Source organism: Alosa pseudoharengus, unplaced genomic scaffold (genome assembly GCF_046254945.1).
Source record: "Alosa pseudoharengus isolate Yale_2024_CS ecotype anadromous, Long Island Sound unplaced genomic scaffold, YU_APseudo_1.1 YU_APseudo_1.1_scf_20, whole genome shotgun sequence".
NCBI lineage: Eukaryota > Metazoa > Chordata > Actinopteri > Clupeiformes > Clupeidae > Alosa > Alosa pseudoharengus.
Genome location: NW_027468664.1, coordinates 14,261,354 through 14,288,853, shown reverse-complemented (window position 1 = coordinate 14,288,853; position 27,500 = coordinate 14,261,354). Strand labels below are relative to the sequence as shown.

The 27,500-nt window shown below is 39.8% G+C and overlaps 1 protein-coding gene and 1 long non-coding RNA gene across 2 annotated transcripts in view; both read right to left on the bottom strand.

The window, feature by feature from the left end:
- Positions 1 to 27,500, bottom strand: part of LOC143136127 (uncharacterized) — a 263,743-nt gene that overhangs the window by 230,287 nt on the left and 5,956 nt on the right. The window lies entirely within an intron of this gene.
- Positions 12,780 to 27,500, bottom strand: part of LOC143136126 (monocarboxylate transporter 2) — a 32,921-nt gene continuing 18,200 nt past the window's right edge. The window contains exons 2-5 of the mRNA XM_076296633.1: positions 26,589 to 26,819; positions 16,728 to 16,871; positions 15,347 to 16,150; positions 12,780 to 15,080 (exon numbers count right to left, since the gene is read on the bottom strand). Of these exons, the coding sequence (XP_076152748.1) occupies positions 14,809 to 15,080; positions 15,347 to 16,150; positions 16,728 to 16,871; positions 26,589 to 26,802 (1,434 nt within the window). The 5' untranslated portion in view covers positions 26,803 to 26,819 and the 3' untranslated portion in view covers positions 12,780 to 14,808. The remainder of the gene's footprint in view (positions 15,081 to 15,346; positions 16,151 to 16,727; positions 16,872 to 26,588; positions 26,820 to 27,500) is intronic.

Here is a 27,500-nt window from a genome sequence, read left to right as displayed (position 1 = left end):
GATCTAGTGTGTTCATGAAATATGCACACAAAACAATCATGTGTAATTACACAGGGCAACCCAGCACACTCTGTGCATCCTAAAACAGATCCCTTGCTGTGTCTATACCATCATGGCATGCTTTGTTTCACTTTGAACTATATGTAAAGCATGCAGGGAGCCTGTTGAATGGAGTGTGTGTGTGTGTGTGTGTGTGTGTGTGTGTGTGTGTGTGTGATGTACTTACAGGCATAATGCTGTGCAAGTGGAGCGTGAGTCTTTATCTGTAATTAGGTGGAATGTTTACAGTTAGAATGTCTTGTGGTAATTTCAACCTTTATTAGTCAACGCTAGCATTTATTCTGTTAGTCTTGGTTCATGAATTATGCCGCTAATGTTCTCCCGGTGGCCTTGTGTTTTCTGTCTGTCCATTCTGTATTCGTTTCTGAACTTGTGCCCATGTGAATCAATAACAAGCAATAACAAGCAAAGAGCCAAATCTACATGCATGACTCATTCTCTCCCTACAATATCTACTTGTATATGCATGGAGATAACATTGCCTTGCCGTGTCTGAGATTACAGTTTTTTTCAACTGCTTACACACTAAATCTTTGCTTGTCACACAATTTTCTAAACATGTCCTCCAAACATCATAACCCGACACCAAATCTGCAAAACCATACACTAATTCTCAGTGTTTGACTCAGTTTTCAATTGACTAAAACACATTTTGCAAAACACCACACACAATTGTCTACCTAACACACAAGTGGGTTTTGTGTGTGGAGTTTTGAAAAATAGACACAGAGTTTTGAAAACGTGTGTAAACAATTGTAAAAAACTGTAAAGTAAAAAGACAAATTTTACATAAAGTCATGTTTTGTAGAACATTACTGTAAGCTAAAGTCCGATTACTGTAATTTTCAAAGTATCTGCATTGGTTCTGAATATTTCAACCGGAAATCCTCTAGGAGCAGATTGAAAGGGTCTATACAGACTACATCTATTCATAGACCTATACTAAGGCAATGATTGAATGGTGTTCAGTAAAGTAAAGAGTGTTTACACATGTGAGGAGAAAGAGTGAAGCACTGGTGATTTAGTGTGGCATTTTGATGTATTGTGTTTGAAGAACGAAATCAAGTTACTTCCTGTTAGATTTTTGTGTGTTAGGTAGAAAATTGTGTGTGGTGTTTTGCAAAATGTGTTTTAGTCAATTGAAAACTGAGTCAAACACTGAGAATTAGTGTATGGTTTTGCAGATTTGGTGTCGGGTTGTGATGTTTGGATGACATGTTTAGAAAATTGTGTGACAAGCAAAGATTTAGTGTGTAAGCAGTTGAAAAAAACTGTATTTTTGTTTGTCCCCATGTTACAGTACCATTACAGTAGCTCAATACATTTTTCTGTGCCTCCAGAAATGCCTTAGGAATGCTTACTGTAGAATTGTTTGTTTCTGCAGTTGAAAGGGTCTATAGGCCTATGAATACATACTGTACACGACACCCCCCCACACAGACACACACACAAACACACACACACACACACTTGTCTTTGGAAAAAACAAAATCAGTGTTTTCAAAACTCCATGTACATCTGGTTGTCACTGTATTCTTCTTTGCTTTTTTTTTTTTTGCTGTAAAATACTGTATTCACAACAGCAAATTACAGTATTTGGGAAAAATCACTATTTTTGGTTTCAATATTGCTTGCATTTTTACTGTGTATTTCAACTTCTCTTTGTTGATACCATAACTTTCACTCTTGTATGCTACATATAGAAAGCCTAAGACAGAAGAGCTTTAGGTTTTGAGCAACAGTGTGTACATGATGTATCCAAAATGTCATATTATGACAAAAGTGTTTGTAATGTGAGGCGAATGTTTGCTTTAAAGATGTGTTTTTGACATTTTGAATGTTGTGTGTCATTTTGCTGCAGATTTGAGGCATTTTGCATTTTGTGTGAGCAATTGTGGGTTTTGTGTGAAGTTTTGAAAAATAGACACAGAGTTTTGAAAATGTGTGTAAACAATTGTAAAAAACTGTAATGAAATTTAATGTATGACAAGGATAAGGTTTTGGGGTCCTGGAACTGGGTTAGGATTTTTTGGGGATTTTGTGATTTCTCTCAGGAGCCTCCATGACCCTGACCACGAGCAGAACATTAACATCCGGTAGATAATGTGCACAGCACAGACCAGAAGAGTTGGACTTTAAAGGGTTGAGATTGTCTATTGATTTCAACACCAACAAAGAGGAGGCCCTAACAGCTGCCTGGGGCCATGTGCAGTGTACTATAGCACTAGTTCAAATTGGGTTTGGGCTTGTCTGATTCTGATGCAGGTGGTTGTGCAAGTGGGAACTCTGCAACTTTCCCTTAGTGCAATTAAGTGGTTTAAAAAAGCATTGCTCTAAAAAAGCATTTCAATCTCATACACCCACACATATTGGTGATCCTCCAAGCAAAATAACCTAATCAAAAACCAGACAACCATATTGACATTTCTATCTCTGAGACCCCTTCGTATGGACACATATATATTGAGTGTCCGGAGTTTAATTTGTCAAGTCCAGCTGAGTTCCAGAGACCACGCTGCGACTGAGGTGAGTGTAAGACGATCGGAGGCAGCTCCTCTAGCGCGCACACCCAGGGGCGAGCCCTGGAGTCCCTGCTGTCGTTTGGATCTTGCCTGACCTCTCTCCCCACAGCCGGCACTGCCCGCAATGCCCGTGCCCAGGCGTAGCCTCCCTCCCGCCTGGCTCCAGTGCCAGGGAAACCGCCACTGGCAGGTCCAGGCACGCAGCCTCCGCCCGCACCGATTCGGGGGTGGTGGGGGCTTCGGATTGGCGTGCTGCTTGCTGGGATTAAGATGAAAGAGTTGTATGAAGAGGGGGTCTGGGGCGTGATCTCTGAGAGGCCATGCTGTCTGAACTCCCCCGCTGACACAGGGCTGAGATGAGAAGTTATGACCACTGGGCTTCTTTTTTTCTCATGTTTTGATAAAAGTTTCACTAAGAGTTCAGCGCAGGCATGTGAACTGTTTTTTTTTCTTTGATTTTTTTTATTCACTCTGTCTATACATGTTCCAAGATCTAGGATTAGCTTTTTTCTTTTGCTCTGGTTGTAATATCGCACAATCATAATTAAACAAATTGGCTATTAATTAACCAAACAGAATAAGAATTCAAAATGTCATGCCATTTCTTCCAACAGAAACAGAAGTATAAACACAACTATTAGATGTTCTTTTGAAGTTGGAATATGGTAATGGCATTTCTGACAATGGAAAATCAGTCAGATGTTGTTTGACGACTGCTGGCAAAATGCACCTCAAAGATGAAATGTTGCAGTATAAAAGTCCACCTCACTGTATGTGTGTGTGTGTGTGTGTGTGTGTGTGTGTATGTGTGTGTGTGTGTGTGTGTGTGTGTGTGTGTGTGTATGTATGTGTGTGTGTGTGTGTGTGTGTGTGTGTGTGTGTGTGTGTGTGTGTGTGTGTGTGTGTGCGTGTGTGCGTGTGTGTGTATTAACAGCCTAACATGCCATGCCTTTCCAGTGCTCCACCATTTTCACTGTAGACGGCTTTGCTGTCTGCTTCCTAAAAGGCCCCTCATGCTAAACATCTCCACCAATTACAGCTTTTGAATAGGCTTTCATTTCGCCTCTTTAAAACATGCCTCTGCAGCCTGTTTCAGAGAGTCCAAACACCATTAGCTGCTCCTGAGGGAGGATTTATGATGGTCCACACATCACAGTAATATCTGGATATGTAACAGGATGATCGGTTCTCGGTTCAGATTGGATCAGGTTTTTTTGAGAGTGATGGAGACAATGTGACAGAGATCAAGAAGAGAGGGAAAGAAAGGGAGGAAGAATTTTTGCAAACTGGAGGTGTAATTATGGATACATATATGTTATCTCTGAGATAGGTGTGTTCTGAGCTTGGATATTAGGTAAGAAATTCAGGTGTGTATTATGCAGTGGGCAATGAGAATGTTTCTAAGGAGAACAGTGCCCCCTATCTGTACAGTGGTGTCTCCCCATCAACAGCATTCCCCTGCTGAAGCTAGAATAATGAATGATGATTTTGTTACATATAATGATGAGTATTTGCTACAGTGAATGGGCTTTTAATTGAATATAATCAAACACATGATTGGAGAGTGTTCCATTAGTTGACTTTCAGTCATTGGCATTGTGAAATGTAGGCCTAGATTGCAATGCAATGAATCTAAATATGTATCTATTTGAAATAAATGCAACTGTATGTTTTGAACATCTTATAAAGCCAAACTGTTCTTTCCTAATTCACAAATGTTTCTGACTACACACACAAAATACACTTTGGAAGGCCATGTTTTATTATTTTTCTTTATACTTTATACATATTTGTGGCTATATATGTCTTACAGTTTTTTTCAACTGCTTACACGCTAAATCTTTGCTTGTCACACAATTTTCTAAACATGTCCTCCAAACATCATAACCCGACACCAAATCTGCAAAACCATACACTAATTTTCAGTGTTTGACTCAGTTTTCAATTGACTAAAACACATTTTGCAAAACACCACACACAATTTTCTACCTAACACACAAAAATCTAACAGGAAGTAACTTGATTTCGTTCTTCAAACACAACCCATCAAAATGCCACACTAAATCACCAGTGCTTCACTCTTTCTCTTCACATGTGCAAACACTCTTTACTTTACTGAACACCATCCAATCATTGCCTTAGTATAGGTCTATGAATAGATAGACTCTCTATATAGGTATAGACCCTTTCAATCTGTTAGAGGATTTCCGGTTGAAATATTCAGAACCAATGCAGATACTTTGAAAATAGAGAAAATACAGTAATCGGACTTTAGCTTACAGTAATGTTCTACAAAAAGTTGACTATATGTAAAATGTGTCTTTTTACTCTATTTTTGTTTGTCCCCATGTTACAGTACCATTAGCTCAATACATTGTTCTGTGCCTCCAGAAATGCCTTAGGAACGCTTACTGTAGAATTGTTTGTTTCTGCAGTTGAAAGGGTCTATAGGCCTATGAATACATAATGTACACGACCCCCCCCCCCACCACCACCTCCCCCACACACACACACACACACACACACTTGTCTTTAGAAGAAAAAAAAAATCTGTGTTTTCAAAACTCCATGTACATCTGGTGGCCACTGTATTCTTCTTTGCTTTTTTTCTTGTTTGCTGTAAAATACTGTATTCACAACAGCAAATTATTTGGGAAAAATCACTATTTTTGGTTTCAATATTGCTTGCATTTTTACTGTGTATTTCAACTTTTCTTTATTGATACCATAACTTTCACTCTTGTATGGAAATACATATAGAAAGCCTAAGACAGAAGAGCTTTAGGTTTTGAGCAACAGTGTGTACATGATGTATCCAAAATGTCATATTATGACAAAAGTGTTTGTAATGTGAGGCGAATGTTTGCTTTAAACATGTGTTTTTGACATTTTGAATGTTGTGTGTCATTTTGCTGGAGATTTGAGGCATTTTGCATTTTGTGTGAGCAGTTGTGGGTTTTGTGTGTGGAGTTTTGAAAAATAGACACAGAGTTTTGAAAACGTGTGTAAACAATTGTAAAAAACTGTAATACCGTAACTTTCACTCTTGTATGGAAATACATATAGAAAGCCTAAGACAGAAGAGCTTTAGGTTTTGAGCAACAGTGTGTACATGATGTATCCAAAATGTCATATTATGACAAAAGTGTTTGTAATGTGAGGCGAATGTTTGCTTTAAACGTGTGTTTTTGACATTTTGAATGTTGTGTGTCATTTTGCTGGAGATTTGGGGCATTTTGCATTTTGTGTGAGCAGTTGTGGGTTTTGTGTGTGGAGTTTTGAAAAATAGACACAGAGTTTTGAAAACGTGTGTAAACAATTGTAAAAAACTGTAAATCAGATTGACAAATAACTGCTTTGTCCATTGTCATACATAGGTTTTATGCAAGGATTTCCAATAAAGTAACAACAAATTGTCTGAATTGTCTGGTGACACTGCATGAACTGGAGTTAAAACAGAGACTACTGCTGGTAAACAACGCATAAAGACCTGACAGACCATTAAAATCTCCATGATTCATTTAACCCGCTACAACACACAAAATGAACACTCAGGGGAGAGGGTGCTGTGAGCGAGATGCAAGCTTGTGACAGGCCAGGAAACAGAAACAACACAACAAATAGCCACAAGACATCAGAGAAGCCCAAAACTGAAATTTGAATAGGCCTATATGGGCCAGAAGCTTTTTTCTCTCTCTCTCTCTCTCTCTCTCTTTCTCTCTCTCGCACTGGATGCCATCAGGGGTATATGCAGATGTGCATCAGAATATTCCACCAGTGCCTCGGGCCACGCTCAAGAGTTCTAAAGGCTTCTGTTGTCGGAAGCGGAACACAAGGGAGTTCTGTGGCAACAAAAGAGTGAGATGAAGGTTAAATGGAAGCATTTCAAAGCAAACAGTCTCACCAGTGGAGCGCACGAGCGAAGGGGGGGAAAGAGGTTAATGCAAGCCTTGTTTGGGGCACCAGAGCAGCTTGTCACTTTGGGCATGGTCTGCTGTACACACGCGACGGCCTGAGGCCATGGAGCAGATGACTCCCCTTTTGTAGTGTGACTAGTGTGCAAATGAACACCACTGCCATAAATGATGGGCCCAGTAACAATGATAAAACTCAGCCACAGTTTATTTAGAATAATGCTAAGGTGTGTTATTCAGTGATCACCTCATGTTGCATTGGCAGATCACCATCTTTCTATATCATATGCTCTTCTAACTTATCACCATGACTCTGGTAGAGTACAATAGTGACAACACAAGGTTATATTTCCATACCCAAGGAGTACCTAGACTGACAAAAGTACAGTAGCACAGTACACTATAGTGTCACTGTGCACAAGTGACTGGTTAAGTGTACAAATGCAATGTAAAGGCAATAAGAGAAACTTACTATAGACTAATACTCCAGTCATGGAAATTCATTCTAGGCCTATTAAAGCTTTTTACTTGTCTTGCTCCAACGTGATGACAATTTAATGGCCAAATGTCTCATTTCTAATTAGGTAGGTAGGACTTCAGATCCCCCACAAACAGAGTCTCGGGTCTAAACATGTAACAAAACCTAGCAAACCATTTCAAAGCTTACCAACCAAACACACATGTGTTTGTCCATTCCTCCATAACTGTTCTACAGCTCTGAAAGGACTAGTAGTCATATCCTTTATCTGAATATTTTTTTTCTGTGCAAACTTTCCATGAAGCTTCAATACAGTTGCTGTTATGTGGACCCTCTTTGACAGACGCCATGTCCTGCATATCAATGAGGTCTTTGCGTTTCCCACAATCCATCACAACAGCGCTGAAGGGAAGGTGCTTTTCCATGCCTCCAGTTGACCTGCAAATGCACTATTAAAATGTAGCCTGAAACGTCGCCTAAGGGCCTACAGTCATTGTCTGTGTTCTCTTCTCTGTATTAAGATACTTGCCTGACCCTGCATTTTGACCAGGCATGCCCCCTAGAGGTCGAGAGTGGTACAGTGCCCTGCATTCTCTCCTGTCACTCATACAGTGTCAGAGTTTTTACAGCAATGAAGGGAAATGTATAGTAGTTAGTGACAATAAGGATGATGTTTTTAAAGAGTTTGAAAAGGCTTGACAATTTGCTAAATATTAATTAGCCTAACTTAAATGTTTTAGCCTTCAGGACCATTTCAGTTCACAATAACCCCCTTCAGACCGTCGAGAATGGAGTAAAATCCTGTTCAACACTTCATGAGGACACTTCAAGACATTACTAAAGGGCAATGGCTATTTGCTACCATTACAGTAGATAACGTAATAGATTATTCACAAGTAGTTTATGTCACATACAATATATTGTAAATACCTAATAAACTATTTGCAGAATTATTACTAAATGGCTATATTTCTTAGCCATCAGGTAGCACTAGTGGATTACTTACAAATATGAATCACTTAACCCTTGTGTTACCCTCAAATCTTATCGACATGCTTTATCCTTGGGGTCAATTTGACCCCAGCTAAATAAACCCTCAGAAAATGATTATAATTCATATTGTAACCCAGTTTATTTGTGACAGGTACTTAACAAAAGTGTAATAACCACCATCAAAAGCCCTACAAAACAATCCCACCCCCCCACACCCCTTTATGAACCGTGGAACCCTGGCTGGCAATATTGCCCATCCAGTGTCAGTATCCCAAAGGCTTGCTGTTGCTTCCCCTTTTGACTTATACAGTCCTGCCAAAATGACTTATATGTAATATGTACTTGTGTATGTAATAATGATAATAGCAATATGTTCTCATACTATTACAAAGTATTTGTACAGAACATTGAAAACATATTATTGTACAAATGTCATGCTAACTCTGTTGTACCCTTCAATTGAGGAAAAGTCACGAAACATAAAGCAAAAAAAAAGTGAACCATATATTTTATGATGTTAAACGTTGCTTGGGGTCAAATTGACCCCAAGGATAACAGGAGGGTTAAAAAATGTTGTATGCAATGTCATGCACGACATACATGTTTATTCATGGCCCATAGCCAATATAGACAACAAAAAACACATGAACATAAACACACTTTATTATTTAAAAATATAATGATAAGTGGTGTATAAAAAATAGGATGGTTAACTAACTATTCATTACACCTTTCTTATCAGACCAATCTAAAGTGAGTACTATTTATACTTTACTTTGGCTCTGAAACGTCCCATGGATATGTTTTGTATTGTCATATTTGAGGGATAACATACTATTGAATATGCATAGGCCTATGGTAAAATATGCATGTGTTCTAAGTCATGTCAGATAGATATTATTTGAGCACCACACAATATTTGGATGTTATAATTTGTCAGAAGAACTCTGATAAACCTTCAACATGTTGGGTGTGTCATGGGTTTTTCAAACGCACACATTCAATCAAACAGCTTATCAGATAGCTATACTATTAGGCTATTACAACATTACAACAAAACATATACTTATTAAAAAAAATGCTTTATCACTCTTGAGTTGTGCATAAACTGTGTGTGTACCGGTGCGTATCAGTCCTTCTTCAGCAAACATGAGTCAAATGAAGAGTCCAACACAGGAAGTAGTTTGAAACGACTGATTCTTTATTGAACTACTGTTATCTGCACCGATAAAACACTGGAATCACTGGAGATACATGGGATGTCTGGATACCCGTCTATCGTTTTTTTTTTCTCATCTGAGCTTGAAGTGTGGCAGAGGTAGTGGAAGTATTGACACAGCAGACACAGTGTCGGGACACGTCTGAACAGGTGTTAGTGGTGGTGGGTGAAGTGGTTGGGGTGCAATACACTGACAATGACAGTTAATCCCTGTGTCAACCAAGACTTGACACCTGATACGAAGCAATGTATAACATATACATATACATTAGATATATTAGATATACTGAACAAAGTTAGCTCACATTTGAATATATCAATCCCAAAGCACACCCTGAAGTACTGTACATACTATCAAAATTCTGTGGGAAACACAAGATCAACTGCAATAATTTATTGGAACGATGATTTGCTTAGTGTAGAGGTGCTACAACCATAAAATCTAAAAACAATAAATAAAAAAACATATTTCCTCAGGATTATCTGTGATTCTTTGCTGAGCGTGCATGGGATTGGTACAATTACATGGATCTCTTTGTTGATTTGGGATTGATAGATTGCTATTTATGGACAACAATGTGTAGGGATCATGGACATTTTGTTTCACGTGAGACAGGACATTCAGATGCTTCCTTCAGGACCTTTACAATTAATCTTTCAGGACAAAGGCGTTGCTTATATACTCTTTGCTCTTGTCTTAGCATGTTCTTAACATGTGCGTGTGATGACAATGATTTGTAAACTTCAACGTGATTCAGAAAGGTCATTAGCAAATATCACCTGACAATGTAATGTCATCAATACTCTTCTTTAAAGAAAAAGAAAAAACATTACTCAAGGGAGGCTTGTAATAGTCACTTCCTGATACACTCAAAAGCAGTAGTGATATTCTACTTTATGGGTTCAGTAAGGCACAGATGCATGCTAAATCAATTCCATATTGCTAGCAGGTCTACTTTAAGTAGGAAGATCATAATCCTAGGGGAACATGTGTTCAGGTGTTCTGTAAGTCTTTATATGTTTTCTGTGCCTAGTTTTCATTCTGAGTTAATTAATCAAGTAACCTCTCTGACAGCTGGTCTTTGGCAGGCTGCACTGGTCCACTACAGCCTCAATCACTTGCTTTATTTCATATTCACATTCTTGGGACTAGGTCAAATTGCATTCGTTTGATTTCAGTGGAGAGTGAAACATTGAACGCCAACTGCCGACAATAAGAGCTTTCAAATGAGTAGTGAACTTAAAACAAAGAAGCCGTGATTTAGTGGTGTTATACAGCATAATGGCTATAGTAGTGTTTGCTGACAAAATCATATGCTCACTAATGTGCACATTTGCTGACCATAAGATTATTAAATTGGCCTGTCAGACCAGAAAGTAAAGTCTGCTTAACTTTCAATTGTGGAAAAACTGTGTGTGGGAGTTCAAAAATGTCCATTACAATGTAATGTTATCAACTGTGCAAACATACACATTGCACTAAATGAATGGTCCAAGTTGCAATTTGAAAGAAAACAGGTGGTCAAAAGTGAACGGCATAGCTTGAAATACCATAGCATAGCTTGAAATGCAGCAGTTTAACCAAATATTTCAGAGTGCAATGTTTTTCAAATATGAAGTACTGCTTGAGAGAAATGATAGAGCTTGATTTAGGTTTGCTTTGAGTGTACAAAGGTTAGTTGGAATAAGTATATTGGAGTACACAATTACATTATCATATTAAAGGACAAATATGCAAACAAAACTACTTAAATTATATTATAGACCATACCCATACAGAGATTAGTGAGCATATGAGCCATTTAATTATTCCTGGGGTTAAAAAATTATTGACAACTAATGTGACTTAAAAAAACATCCATATTTTCACCATTTGACTTTTGAATGCAATGGGTCCTTACAAAAATACAAAACAGAACAAACAAAAAGGAAAGAAAATGTTTTTGTATTTCACAAAAGCTTATACAATTGTGGCACAAATTAAATCTTCACCACCAAAGACTGCATTCCTTTGCTCCAAACCATAGGGCAGTGCAAAAGTGGTATCGTTCTTAGTAATTGTTTCTAAAATATAATAAAACAAAAATCAAACCAAACCTGGTTTGCATTCCATAATCTTCTTATACTATCTATTAAAATAATCAAATAGGACTGCCACAGTGAATTATTTGACTACAAACAAAAACATATTATTATTATTATTATTATTGCTATATAATAATAATAATAATAATAATAATAATAATAATAATGTGGAGGACAAAATAAATCTCTTACAAATCCACAACTCTAGTGTATTACAAATTCAAACAGTGATTTAATAATACTTTAAGTCTTTTCTGCCTTGCAAGTTATTGACAAATGGTGAAATGCTCACAATAACATAAGTCTATTAAAAATCTAATTATTCAAAAATATAAATTAAGTATGAACCAGAGAGAGAGGAAAAAAATAAAGAAGTCAATTTGATTCAACTTCCTTACAAATCCTAAATGATTGTATGTTGTTCATTAGTTTTTCCCCCCTCTGTGTTGCTCTACTTCCTATAGGGGGCACTCTTACCTGCTGGGAAAAACTGACATTCAATTAAACAGCATCTGAATCACAGACAGCGTGATCAAGTTTGAAATTCATAAAAAAAAAAAAAATCAAAATAATAAAACACTGATTGACTGTAATCGCCTTAATTAATCACATTAATACTACAGACCTGTGTAAGATGCTGGTGTGCACAACACAGCTGAGGTTTAGCTGGTGTAAAATGTTTAGTCAGTCTTTGCCTAATCAAGGTGTCCACAGTGTCTTCACAGTGGACTGCATTTATGGCCACACAACCAGTCAAAAGTTTGGAATCACCAGTCATAAATTTGGATTTTTTTCATATACATTAATATACAAACTTATATTCAAATACTTTTTCAAGTATTTGAATGCAACAAATTTATGGTTGGGCATGACCAATGTTGCTAATATGATGAGAGTGCTCATAGGTTTCAAGTAATTTAAAAAAAGCAATATTAAAAGTCTGTCATATTTCAAGGAGACTCTTAAAGGACACATTAAAAGTCTACTTTGAAAAGCACCAAACCAAAAATTTCTCCCAACAGTATCTACCCAGAACACTATGTGATTTCAAGTGGTGATCATATCTAGAAGCAAGTACAGTACTTTGATTAAGACATAAAATTTAGTGATTATGTAACCTATGAGTTCATTAATGCTATGGAAAATATTGTCACCTTGGCTTTATAATAGTTTCTGTTTTCTGATCTACAAAGCTGAAATAATAGATAACGCAAAAAGTGTATTATAACAGGAGATTCCAAACTATTGAATGAGAGTGCAAAAGGGTAATAACATGAAGTAATGGTTAATGGCTTGGATGGCATGGTTCAAATGGTCAGCATGGAATATTGCACAAAAATACATTTGGTTGCAAACCATTCTTAAGCTCTATTAGTTGCATACATTCCTGTCTGACACCCCTGTTCTTACGTCAATAATGCACACAACCCCTTAAAAACTGGACTATACCATTTCAGCTCATCTTCATTTTTAGTTCACAAAAAAAGATGACATATTTTGTGATTAGGTCATTTTTGACACCATACGGTAATTGGTCAATCCCTTATTAAATAATTCATCATTTGTTAGGTATATGACATCAGCTATACTGTATATTGTTTATCATAGTGCATACTGTACATAACTAAGGTTATCCTTTATTTACAATTAAGGCAATGCATCATTAGTGAAAGTTTAAATTCATGCATGACTCTCAAGAATGACCATTTACCATTGATCAGCCATCAACTCCAATGGAAGTGAGTGTATGTATGTTAATTATGAACACGACTACCACATATACCACGACGACATATTGCTCATAAAGCTTCTTAAATAGGTCTCTACAAGCAATCACTGATATATAAATGACTTAAAATTATTAGATGAGTGCCACTGAAGCATGTTATTTGGATGAAGACGAATTTGGTCAGGAATGCATCTAAACTGTGTAAGGCTTACAGAAAGAATACTGTTGCATACTTTTGCAGCCGTTTCAGTGTTTTACATTCATTTGGGGAAGTCTGATTGAACTGCATGGGCCCTAAACTGGCGGATAAAGAGCAATGTCACTCACTGAGAAAGGTGTCTCATAAATGAACTAAAGCTGTCGAGTAGCGTGTGGGACCACTGAGCTGATCCACTGATGTTCCATATTAGGATCTTGCTCATAGTACTAAATTAGCAAATAGATGTTGCCTAATTACCAAATTAGCTGTAGTTACACTTAAGACTTTTGCACCTTGCCCGCCATTTTGAATTAGGGCCCCACATGTCTTTCGTCTGAATCTACTGGCAGGCTACAACAGTGCAGCATACAAGAGGTGCAGCATGAGGGGTAGATTACGTTTAGTAGAGCGTACACACACACATACACACACGCACACACGCGCGCGCACACACACACACACACACACACACACACACACACACACACACACACACACACACACACACACACACACACACACACACACACACACACACACACACACACACACACACTGGACACAGTGTGCAAAGAAAGGGCAGCATATTTACGATACACAAAACCCACTGAGCATGTCTATCCTCTCCAGTCCACATTCTTCTTATTTTAGTTTTCCTGTTTTAGTTTGTCCTCCCACCTTTCCCCTGCGCTCAACTTATACCCTGTCCTGAACATGAAAAGTGATGCATAAGCCATATCTTTTGCTGGTCTGAAATACAAAGACCTGTAGTGTAGTTAAAGAGGAACTTAGGACTTGCTTCGCTAGTTCTCAGTGAGATTAGTGGTGTGAACTAATTCAAGAGCTATAGTACATATAGTCAAAAAATGGCAGGACTCCATAATGGACCTAGAGTGGGTTTCCCAGTGTTTTAGGCTTTTTCAGAAAGACTTTGCTAAATCTTTTTACGTGTCCATGTGTTTTTAAAGTTCTCCCAGAGAAACCGTCCTACATCCAGACACAAACACAAACGTTTGTAGGCTCTAAAATGTTTGTTTCAGGTATGACCTATGAATGGGCATTGCAAAAGTTCTGAGAAACTCACCCCTGGTCCAAATATGCACAGGATCTGGACAGAAACGGATCTTTTCCTGAGTCAATCAATATCTGGGAGTTGATCAGGTAATTAATCTGAGAATCGATCTGAGAATCGATGTCAGTCATTCTAGGAATCTGTATCTGCGAATCATTCTGGGAATCAGTCTAGGAACTGCTTCAGTTCACACAATTTGACCCTTCTATTCAAAAAAAAAAAAAAAAGAACTTCCCTAGTTCCGCTTGTTAAAATAAGTTAAAATGTGTGAAATGGTTCCCTGTCCCTAACAGAGCTAACAGCATAATTATATAACAGCATTACTGACACAGTCACACGCTGTCTTCCTTTGTTACTTTGGCAGTTTTACATTGCGCCAGACCCACCCACAACACACTGTCCCCTAATCACAGTTCAGAGAGATAGAGCAAGAGAGAAAGAGGGGGTTTGTGTGTGTGTGTGTGTGTGTGTGTGGCTGAAGGTGGTCTTCAAAAAAATCTCTTCATAAAAAAAAAATATCAGAAATAACCAACCAGTCTAAATGTTGGTCTCGCGCTGCATGGCACCATCAGGTTTGTCTGACAGCGGCTCCGAAGCAGTGGCATTCCCATCAGCCTCCTTGGCGTCGTGGTCGCGATCAGGGTCCTCTGTCTCAGCACGATTGTACATCTCCGCCTCCTTGCGCTCCTTTTCCAGCAGCCGGTAGTTGATGAAGTTGCCGATGAAGAGCCAGATGCTGGCAAAGATCACCACCACGCCACAGCAGAAGTACATGTACTTGTAGTTGCCGGTGACGTCCACCAGTTTGCCTGGAAGTCAATGCAAGATCATTCAGGTGCTTTGATGGTTAACATGGAACAATGAGAATACTGATGCAGACTTAAGCATTCATGTGGTTTAGCTAATGCAGCAACTGGTACGGCGAGATTCTGACAACACCGAAATCCTGTGAAAGGCATAAAAAGGCGTAAAATAATAAATAAAATAAAAGTATGCAATAAATGTATTCAAGTTTATACTTATGTACATGCAATATATCAACATGTCGTGACCACTGCATATTTGATCTGCTTACCAGCAAGAGGTGGTCCGATCAGCACTGGGCAGCACTCCACGATGGTGGTGAGCCCGACAGCACTGGAGAACCTCTGCGCCCCGACCAGGTCCATGAGCGTCTCGAACAGCACAGCACTGACCATCCCGAAGGCAAAGCCAAAGAAGATGGCGTACACCACCATGCCTGTGTAGGTCTCGGCAAACGGACACAGGATGTGGCACACGCCGTTGTAGAGCACAGCGAAGCTGAAGAAGTATTGGATGCGCGGGCGCACCCATCGCGAGTTGGCTAGCAGGCCCATGGAGGGCCGCGCAAACATGTCCACGAAGGCCAGGATGGAGAGCAGGAAGGCGGCCGAGTACTGGTCCACGCCCGTGTCCTTGGCGTACGGCGCCAGGAAGACGATGGGCGCAAAGAAGCCGACAAACATGATGACGTTGCCCGACAGGTAGATGAGGAAGCCGCGGTGCTTGAACAGCGACAGGTCCAGGTACTTGTTGACCGTCTGGAAGCAGCTCACCTTCTCGGTGCTGGTGACGGCGGGCACCGGCGCCTCCTCGTCTTTCTTCTTCTGTCCGGGTGGGGGCATCAGGGGCCTCATGAGTGCCCCAGCCACACAGCAGTTGAGCAGGAGCCCGCCGAGGATGAGGAAGCTGCCGCGCCAGCCGAAGGAGTTGATGAGGTACTGGTTGAGCGGTGCCAGCGTGCTGAGGAACACCGGGCTCCCCGCCATGGCCATGCCGTTAGCGATGGGCCGCTTCTTGTAGAAGTACTTGCCGATCATGGTCAGAGCAGGCTGCAGGTTGAAGGCTAGGCCGAGACCTGGAGAAACGGCACAATGACACATTGTGAAGGAGAGGGATGGACAAGTGTTTTGGATTGATTATGAATAACCACAAACCACACATTAAATTATGTGAAACTTGGATTTGCTAACAATTTAATATGAAACGTTTTAGGTTATTATAATAGATATGGGCATAATAGAGTAAGATGGTCTTGATATGAATGGACTTGATGTGTTCTTTGAGTTTTTAAAACCAATTCCATTGACAAGTCATTGGCAAAACCCAAGTTCAAGTACATATATATGCTGCACTACTAAACTACAAGTACTTACTGATAAGTAGAGGCTTAGTTTGTAATTTAACTTTTTCTACTTTATTCTTTATGAAATATATCTCTACGAAACACACACCTGAACCCTGTTGGAGGTGAACTGAAACCAAAGATGTCAGTACCGCTCTTCAACATAACCTTCATTTCAGCATTCATTAAACTCCTCGGCTTTTCCTCGATCGGTACAAATGTTTGTCTATACGTCTCCTTAAAGGAAGTTAAGTCTAATCAAATTACTAGCTCAGCAGGATTATGACAGGCTTTCCCTCTCTAAACTTACCCCCCAGAACGCCGATACACAGATAAAGCTGGACGACGGTCTGACAGAAGGACGCCAGAATCATAGCGAAGGAAGACAGCATGCCTCCCATTATGATGATGGGTCGGCAGCCAAATTTGTTCACCAATATACTGCTTATGGGGCCTGTAGGAGGACAAGAGAGAGAGAAACACAGTTTTCAACAACAGTTTTATTCCAGTGTGGCGCTTGTGATAAGCAAGGAGAAAGTGTCTTTAGAGAAAGAGAGACAGACAGAGAGAGAGAGATAGGGAGAGAGAGAGAGAGAGGTACACACAGAGTGGACTCTTAATGTCTTAAGCTGATTAACCCTCAATGATTCCCAAGATTTTTTTTTATACAAGAGCCCTTAAATTAGCTGTGAGGGCTAATTAGTCTGAAGTTAAAACCAACAACAAAGGCAACACACACAGAGAAGGAAGTAACATTTCAGTAGAGAAACTTGCAAGGACATCAAGAGCTGGATTTTTGTAAAAGTTAAATGGATGCCTTTGGGGATTGTACAATTCAAGAAAAAAAAAAACAGTAGATGTGTTAATCAGTGACCTTGTGTATTTTGTAAATGGGTGAATGTATTTCTTCTAATTGGTGGGAGAAGACACACTAAAGAAGGTTCAGGCTGAAAAGAACACTTTCTCATGATAAACCCACAGGGCAGATTATTAAAATAGCATTATAACACATCACTGTACCTGAGAGTGTCGTTTCAGTCCCTGTGCAATCAGCTGTAGTGCAACATCATGACCTGGAGCTGCAGAGCCTACTGACTTCACAGATTTGGGCCAACCCTCCTACATTTTCTTTCTAAAGTGACTTCTACCTGGTGTCCACACATCAAACAGCTGAGATTTAAATATTGATACCCTGGGCCTAGTAAATATCAAAGGCCTTTTTACCCCAGGTTGCTCAATGAAAACATAATATCAAATATAAATGCAATATAAATGCAACAATTAGCATTTGTGTGACATTCTAGTTTTACAAGTGGTAGTAGTTTTAGCAATTTCATTTTATCAGATAGATCCTTAAATGCAGGATCAGGAATCTGGCATCTGCACATCTATCACTGCGCATGTCACCTTTACATCCCACCATCTGGATGACAGTGCAGTGGACACGTACATACAGTACAATATGCCTGCTTGAGCCTCAACCACCCGATTGATTGAACACAGCATCCACCAAGCCCAGTCCGACCCTGGTGGTGATTTGTGATGAGATTTTGCCACGTAATCTGGCTTTGGGGTTTTATAACCTAGTGATGAGCAGCTGCTGTGTGTGTGTGTGTGTGTGTGTGTGCATGTGCGCGTGTGTGTGTGTGTGTGTGTGTGTGTGTGTGTGTGTGTGTGTGTGTGTGTGTGTGTGTGTGTGTGTGTGTGTGTGTGTGTGTGTGTGTGTGTGTGTGTGATGTCACTGGAGAACACAGGGATGATGACAGGCTGGCGATGAGCAACACAAAACAAAAACAAGAACACATACATTATAACAGCTGACTCAGAAACAGAGTGAGAGCCCATGGTGTTATCTCCCTCTCTGGTAGATCCTTTGGGCAACAGCAATTACATTGAAAATAAAACCATAAAAGAATTTAAAAAGTACTAGTATTAACAAGCTTCTAAGGATAATTTCAAACGCTGTTGTTCAAATCTCCTGACAGTGAACAGTGACACTTCTTGCCCCAGATCTAGCCCCTGATCAAGGCCATGTCTCTGCCTTAGATACACAATTCAAGTGTTCATTAAAAAAACAATACAATACCATTTGTATGACACTGATTGAGCATGCTCTAGCTAACATGCTCATCTTCAATTTTTGTGCCTTATTTACATACCGTCCTAACAGCCTTATCAACTAATGTCCTAGCTGTGAATTAAAATGCCATCCCAAAGGTTGTAGGATCACCAGAGTCTTTCCAAGGATCTCTGTTTCAAATGGCTTAGGAAAGTCACCCTCTGGTGTTTTGATACGTCAAATGAATCCAAATGGCTCTCTGCCCAAGGTCAGTAAGTATAACTTGTGTTGGTTCTAAATATAGCAGCCAACAGCAGGGCATGTGAGCCAGGCCTGGGTTCAGCACCTGAGCTGTGGTTGGTTGGGCATTACAAACAGTGACATGGCCGTAGCCATGACAACAGGTTACTGCGTCCAGGACAACAATAGAAGAGTATTAATCCAACGGCGTGGTCAGACTTAACAGGGCTCCAGTTAACAGTTTCCTCTACGCAGAACAGATACCCTCAGATATAAATACAGATAGTGCATCATACAAATTCATGGACTACATGCATGGACACACACACACACACACACACACACACACACACACACACACACACACACACACACACACACACACACACACACACACACACACACACACACACAAGCCTCTATGGTTGAATAATCATACAACAAAGCAGCCATCTTTTTCGTATTCCCTCCACCTACATTTTAAATGAGACGGGTCTCCTTTTCTCACTGATTCAGAATAAAAGAGTCTTCCAGAACTCTATAAGAGATTGCCATATTCAGCGCTGCCTGGGTCCCATAGTCAGGAAGAGATTGGGTGGGTTTGTTGATAGTTTCCTGAAGCAGAACCAGGCTGTCCAAAGCCTCAGTGCTACTGTCACGTCGTCTTTGAGCCGTGCAGAGTTAGAGAGACCAGGTGACTGTGGAGAGATCCACATCTGATCTGAACCAGACATCTTCCTGCATCAGATATAGAGATTATGACACTGATATTCCCTTCATATTCCCCTGAATGTGTGTCAAGATATTCAGTCCAACCAAATCCTACAACCACCTCACAACACATGCTAACCGAAGCTCTCGAGTTGAACTCATTTACATTCAAATGTGATCTGGAGGGTTTGTCTGTACAAAAAAATCAAACTTTATTTTACTCTATCACGCTGTGTGTGTAACTCTGTGTGTGTGTGTGTGTGTGTGTGTGTGTGTGTGTGTGTGTGTGTCAGTGGCGGCTGGTGGTTAAAAAAATAACGGAGGAAGGAATGTCTGCTTGATTGGCGTTAGTGGCAAATGTGAGGTTGTGATGGTGTTGGTGGCATATGTGAACAATAGAGTATGTAGGCCGCCTACCCAGACACATTTATAGCAGCAGTATGTACTATGTAGCATTTTAACTGGCAATGTTGTGCAATAAATGCTGTTCTGACATTCTCGGGGGGAGGGGGGTTTTGCTCAGTGTAATACATTGGCAGAAAAGTCTATAATAATAAAAATAGACACTTGTTTTATAAAACCATGTAACTATTTACCATTAAAAATAGACCTTAAATGTGGTTATTTGTAACATGCTATTGTTTTAAAGCCAAATCGCTATAATTTAAAGACAGGTTGTAATAGCTAAGTGGGAATTTATGAAAGCATACTCGAAAGGCAAATGTTATTGAAGACGTCATTAAAGGAATGCATCATGGTCTGAAACATTCATTAACAATGTTACCATCCAAAGATACATTTAGAACGGTGAAAACAAGAACATAACAACAAGAACCTTATTTAACAATTGTTTAGTTAAGGCATAACTTGGATGATTATAACGACGCATAACTATCCAAAAATGTTTTATCACCAAGTGAACTGTCCACGTATGTGACAGGCCAGCAGTAGGCTATGGCTGATTGTTTTCTGTGCTAACGTTACCAGTTAGCCATGAGTAGCCTATTTGTCTGACTATGTAGCATTCAGTAGCCTACACTTACCATAATGTTTTGGAATATGAATTTTTGGAGCTGGTCTTCCTGCTTTGATAAACATTATCAGTGTCTTTGAATGTATAAAAGATTTGAGATTGTCCTCTGATTCCATTGTACTGTTTATTTTACGAGCAAAAAACAAGCTTTCCGTTCAACATAAGATTCGTAGTTTGACTGCAGATAACATTCTTGAACCGTTGCCGCTAAAAACAGCACCCCCTATCGCAATTGAAAATTACTGTACGGAGGAGCTTCCTCCCTTGGCCATTGAAAACGACGTGATTCAAGAGCCGCTGGGGTCCGAGGCGTTTATAATGGACTTCAATGAGGGGCTTGAGGAGGAAGCTCCTCCATACAGTAATTTTCAATTGCGATAGGGGGTGCTGTTGGCATTTTGACCTAGGGGAACGATTTTGTTCATTCAAAGTGTTAAAAATAGTAATATTAACAGTAATTTATCAGATTAGTAATTCACTTTATATATTTTTTATTTTTCTCTGAAATTTTAGGGAGGGTGTTCCTCCCTTTCCTCAATGAAGGAGCCTCCTCTGGTGTGTGTGTGAAACAAGTCCAATCAAAGGCTCGGTAAAGCACATGGCAAACATGAGAGCAGTTTAAAGTGTCCAGTTCCATTGTAGACATAATGATAAGGGCCCTCACGGTGAGTTTAAATTAGCCATACGTCACTTCAGACAGCTCCTATCTAACTTTAATTACTCCTACTCCTGATTAGCAACTCTTATTCCATACAACATTAATGGCATACTACTTAAATGTGCACATTTGGCATTGCCTCCCTCAGAAAACAAACAGTATAATTAGCACAATCACCACAGACTAATTTCCACTTGTGACATTACGCCTCCTTGGCATTATCTGGACTATTACAATGTTTTCAGTAATGATGTTAAATTACATTAAATCATATTTATTTTCACTTGTTGAATGGGCCTGACTCATCTCATTCAATCTCAATCCATTCTGCACATTAGCCTGGAAGCGACACAGAGGAACCAGGTGGACACACGTTAATCCAATTAGGTCGTGGTTCAGACCCCACAGACAATGGGTGGCAATCCATTCAAAAGATACACACAACGTCATTAGACACACACACACACACACACACACACACATACACACACACACATACACACACACACACATACACACACACACACACACACACACACACATACATACACACACACACACACACACACACACACACACACACACACACACACACACACATACTTCCTTCATGTCTAAACTCTTTGTCTGAGCTTCCCCAACTTCTGCAGTCAGTCTTGAACAGATGAAGTGTCACTCAGAACTGTTTTGTTGTTTTTTCCCCTCGGTTATGACATCGGAGAGGGCGTGGAGGAGAGGACGCAATTATACTAAGAGACCGGGCGGTGGTCTGCTCTCTCCCCTCCCCCTCTCCATCCCTACTGATTCTCCTCTCTCTCTCTCTCTCCTTCCCTAATAAGAGAATGAAGGATGGCTGACACCAGCCTGACACCCTTAATCAGCTATGGCCTTTATGTGTAGTGGGAGAATGTGGACGGAGAGTGGAGGACTTAAGAGGGGTTAGTCCAGAGTTGACATACTAGAATTTCCATCTGGAGATAAATGTGCTCAAATAAGGGAGTCGAAATGGATTACAGCAAAGGTGGAATTCATTTCTGAAATTTCTAAACCAATCTCAGACACCTTAGGCGAGGCTCTATGGGAAATTTACAGTCTTTGGTCCATTGGCAGATGAAAATGTGGGTGCAGCCTGGTTGCCATTCAGTTTTGGATGCACTATTTGTGGAGCTGTCTCTAGTTTTAAGGTCATGTTGGTCTGCTCTTGGTCTGCTCCCTCCCCTTCCCCTTCTCTTACTTACTCTTACTTGTACATTACAGTAATGCTACATAGGTGCATGAATGAATGAATGAATGAATGAATGAATGAATGAATGAATTAATGTTCCTCTGACACTGCAGTATGCCTGATCAGCACCTAGTAGCATTTAGACATAAAATAATGTCTGAGACTGAACTGCAACAAAGCATTTTCACTGTATTACATGCAACATAATTACAGTAACAGGTGGTACCAGGTGACCTGAGTTTTTTAAAGAGTTGCAACGGGGGAAAAAAACATCAACAAAAACTGTGGGAAAAAACGACTGCAATGAATAGTTGCCGCGTTGTTACTTAACATCAAAATAAGGGGTAATTTGGTAGTACACTCAACAAATGTGTGTTGTTGTAATAAATGCTGGCAAAATACATGTCTACTTCATATGCCTAAATGTCAAATTACCAAAATAAAGGAGGGTTTAGAGACCAGTCTCCTTCCAAAAGTGCTTCTACAAAGGCAGTGAAAAGTGTGATGTGAATCAAGGTCGTTGCTACAAGACACATCTTGTTGATTATTCTGACCATCAGATGGTTGCTTGGCAACAGTATTGACCAATGGGCAGTATTTCTTTAAGGGCAAAGTAGCCTTTTCTTGGGTTTATAAATTGCACTTGGGACGTCATTGCTTATTTGGTAATTGCTTATTTTGCTTACTGGAAACAATTTATGCTAATTATTTGGGAATTGCTTACTGGCAACAAGGGTGAAAATGAATAATGGCTCTCATAGTCCTAATATCAGATTTTACCCTGAAATAATTGCATACATCATTGTGGGATTAATTTTGCAGGAAGTTGAAGTATGACATAGTTTAAACTGTCCAATTTACCCTTAAAAGGTTCTATCTGACATTTTGTCAAAATGTAGTTATTGAAATATTCTTATTCTCTAAAAACTTCATAAGGTGGGTTGATGTTTCTTGAAGTTGTATGCATTTTTGGACATTATATCTAAAGAGGCTTGTTCCACTTATCAGTATAACTGATAAACTAAAACTTTCTAGCTCAATATCTTAAAACTACCTAGAACATAGATACCGTATTTTCCGGACTATAAGTCGCATCAGTCAAAAAAATGCATCATGAAGAGGAAAACATATAGGTCGCACCCAGGCGCACTGGTGGCACAGGGGATACAACATGACACCCGCAATTTTGAAGCAATCGTCCCCCTCACTTTTAATAAGGAAAAAAAGCCTAGGCCTACACGCTAAATAATAGCCTATACACTAAGCTAAATAATAGCCTATACACTAAGCTAAATAATAGCCTATACACTATACGCTAAGCTAAATAATAGCCTATACGCTAAGCTAAATAATAGCCTATACACTAAGCTAAATAATAGCCTATACGCCTATACGCTAAGCTAAATAATAGCCTATACACTAAGCTAAATAATAGCCTATACACTAAGCTAAATAATAGCCTATACACTAAGCTAAATAATAGCCTATACACTAAGCTAAATAATAGCCTATACACTAAGCTAAATAATAGCCTATACACTAAGCTAAATAATAGCCTATACACTAAGCTAAATAATAGCCTATACACTAAGCTAAATAATAGCCTATACACTAAGCTAAATAATAGCCTATACACTAAGCTAAATAATAGCCTATACACTAAGCTAAATAATAGCCTATACACTAAGCTAAATAATAGCCTATACACTAAGCTAAATAAAACTTCTCATTAGCCATACTAACCATAGCCATCTAGACAGCACAATCTCACTTTCACTCTGCTAGTAACAGCTGGATATCTGAAATATTTGATCAGTTTGTCTTAACAACCATCATAAACTAAACGGCTTCTAGACTCCTGCTCCTCCTTACATATATTGGCACGCCGGTGTCATGGGGGATGGGGATATGACACCAGCAGTTTTGAAGAGACGGCAATCGTCCCCCCTCACTTGATAAGGAAAAAAGCCTAGGCCTACCAGCTAAATAAAAGCCTATACACTAGGCTAAATAAAACATCTCATTTACAGTCATAGGCCTACTACTAACCATAGCCATCTAGACAGCACAATCTCACTTTCACTCTGCTAGTAACAGCTGGATATCTGAAATGTTTGATCAGTTTGTCTTAAGAACCATCATAAACTAAATGGCTACTTATTAACACATTTTAGTTCTAAAACATTTATTTCAGACATTTATTTATGACATTTACAAGACACAATTAATTTACTTGAGTTACCTTGGTGCATAAACCCCTCTATCTTGTGCCTGTCTTACTTGTGCTATCTTACTTGTGCCTGTCACAGCTAAGACGTGAGGAGTTCTTTGAAGCTCAGGGGTCAACTTGGAAAATCAAAATGAATCCAGCAAAAAAAAACAAAATCAGAGCGCAAACATTGTAAGTTGACATATATGTTATACATCCCAAGCCAATGTGCAATGCAATAGTCAAATTCCCCATATGTCAGAGAGCATGTTACATGCATGCATATGTCAGACAGCATGCCTATAGCCTATTTTTCAATAGGGAAATGATTTAGCCTAAATCAAAGACATAGTTTTGTATTTGCCTGAAGTGATGTAGCCTAGGTATAATGTTGTTTCAATATTTTAATATGTTTTTATATATACTAATTAATTAATTCAATGTATTTAGATATTGTTAAAATGTTGTCAATGCTATAATTGATTGTAAGGTTAAATGAAGTCGCAAATCATTATGATGGTTGACAGTGGGCCAGAAGTGGTGCTCCGATATCTGGATTGCACTATATGGGTTTTTGCTCACAATTTGGTCCCCCTCACTTAGGATAGCACCGGACTACTGCATTTATTTGCATTAAGAACAGACAGACTATGTAACTGGACACATAGAGGCCAAAAATATTGAGAATTCTACCGGGAATGTTAATGAAGATGAAGGAGTGTACGGCGGCAAACTGAGACAACGAAGGTGGACAAGGAGGGCCCGGTGGTAATTGTAAAGCAATTTACAAAAGATTCACTCACTAAACAAAAATGCTGATTTGGCCCATGAAAATTTAGCTAAAAATGTGGAAAATGCAACGCAATCAAGCATTGTAGGCGACGTGGAGGCTCAATCCGGCAGCAGAGCGAATGCTCAGGAGGCTACCTCAGAGAGAGCAGAGAGAGAAAAAGATGCACGTTTAAAAGAACGCAGAACTTTCAACAACGTTAGAGGTGATGGTAATTTTGATACCACAGATTTAATAGAGACCCAGTCAGACCAATAGTATGAAAAATCAGGAACAGAGTTTATTTACAATGATGCGCATCAAGGGAGAGACAGCATGACTTCACCTAAAGATCCATCAGCTGCTCTAACTAGACAAGGAAATAGTTAGAGTTTAAGTATCCTTCCAGGCTGACGGGGCACTAAACCTGCAGCTTGACTGCAACGCCAAAGAACCTGGCCCGTTGGTATGGCAGTCAGAGCGCATACTCAACTGTAGTGACAGTACTCCGTCACACTGCCCTCCCCTTCGGGAAACTTGCCCATGCACTTCACGCACACTGGCAACCCTCATGCATCCACCAGCCATATTCTCCCATCACAGCATGCCCAACACACGTGCTTCACCTCTGAGGTCCCTCACACTGGGGTCAATCTATCAAGGGGGTCCCTCATATGGCTCACACACTGGGCAAGCTTCCAATGACCTCACGGCAAGCCATCCCACTTCTGACACCATATGTAGCGAAGAGAGAGAGCAGTGACCCCACCCGGTCTTGAACCCAAGTCTCCGGGGCACTAAAATCCACAGCATACTGACTAACATTTAAAAACATGTTAAATTATATATATTTTGAAATATAAGTCGCACATGATTATAAGTCGCAGGACCAGCCATCTATGAAAAAAGTGTGACTTATAGTCTGAAAAATACGGTAGAACCTTATAATTCTAAGGGGACAAAACATGGGCGGATTATGAACTTTCGGGGCCCTGGGCCAAGATGCATTACGGGCCCCCCACTATTCTATTTCCATTTGATTTCATTCCCCTGATCCCTTGGGCCCCTGGGCCTGGGCCCGGTAGGCCCGTGCAGTAATCCATCCCTGGGACAAAATACATCTATTCACATGTATTTTAATATTCTAAGTTGCCATGGCAAGAATACTCATTCAAAGGCTGCTTTTGAAAATATCTTGAAAAGGCCTCGGGGTATATAAAGTGTCTTAAACAAATCAAATGTAACAGAATCATCCCTATCTCCTTACCTCCAGCGTACATGACAGCCAGCATGATGGAGGAGATCCACGCCACCTGGCTGTAGGAGGCGTCGAAGATGGTCTGGATGTCCTTAAAGAAGACGGTGGTGGCCTTGGGGAAGGCGTAGGAGAAGCCGATGGAAATGAAGGATCCGGCCACGACGGCCCAGCCCCAGCCTCCGTCAGGCGGGGGCACCGCTGGGGTTGCTGCAGGGGGTGGCATCTTTGGCCCTGCTCACTCTGAGAGACAGAGAGAGAGAGAGAGAGAGAGAGAGAGAGAGAAGAGAAAAAAAGGAAAAACAATGAAAATCAATCCAAATGAATGTCACATGTCGCTTATCGCAAAAGAAACCTACTGAAGAGACTACAGGGATTAGTAGATGTAGACCTTCATGACGTTACTTAGCAAATATATTGATATAAACAATGTGGGAGTGGGTGTGGGACACTAGACATTACTGTTGAACAGGGAGCAGGGAAATCCCCTACCTATAGCTCAAGGAACTAAACACCTCTCCTGTGTATCTGAATTTAAATTACCACTTTTATCCACAGCAAACACTTCACATAGAGTAAACATTACATTCAATGTCTCTTTGGCCCTATTAAGGCCACCAATGGGCTACAGGTCTAACAGTCACACACTTACATGGGCAGCCATGCTATTCATATCTACAATGAGTGAGACACTCTCTGCTATATGCTCAGTTTGGGATTTTTCTATTGGAGTCAGTATCTATGCAATGACATACTGTGGAGGCCATCAATCTGCCTTGCAACATAATTACATTTGAGTAATTGCCATGAAGTCAGACCAGTAATTCTAAGACTATGTGGTCATGTGCCAGTGGAAGATGAAAGATAGCGATATATCAAACAGGATTTACAATAGGAGGCTCTGCGATTATCCAGACAGGTGCC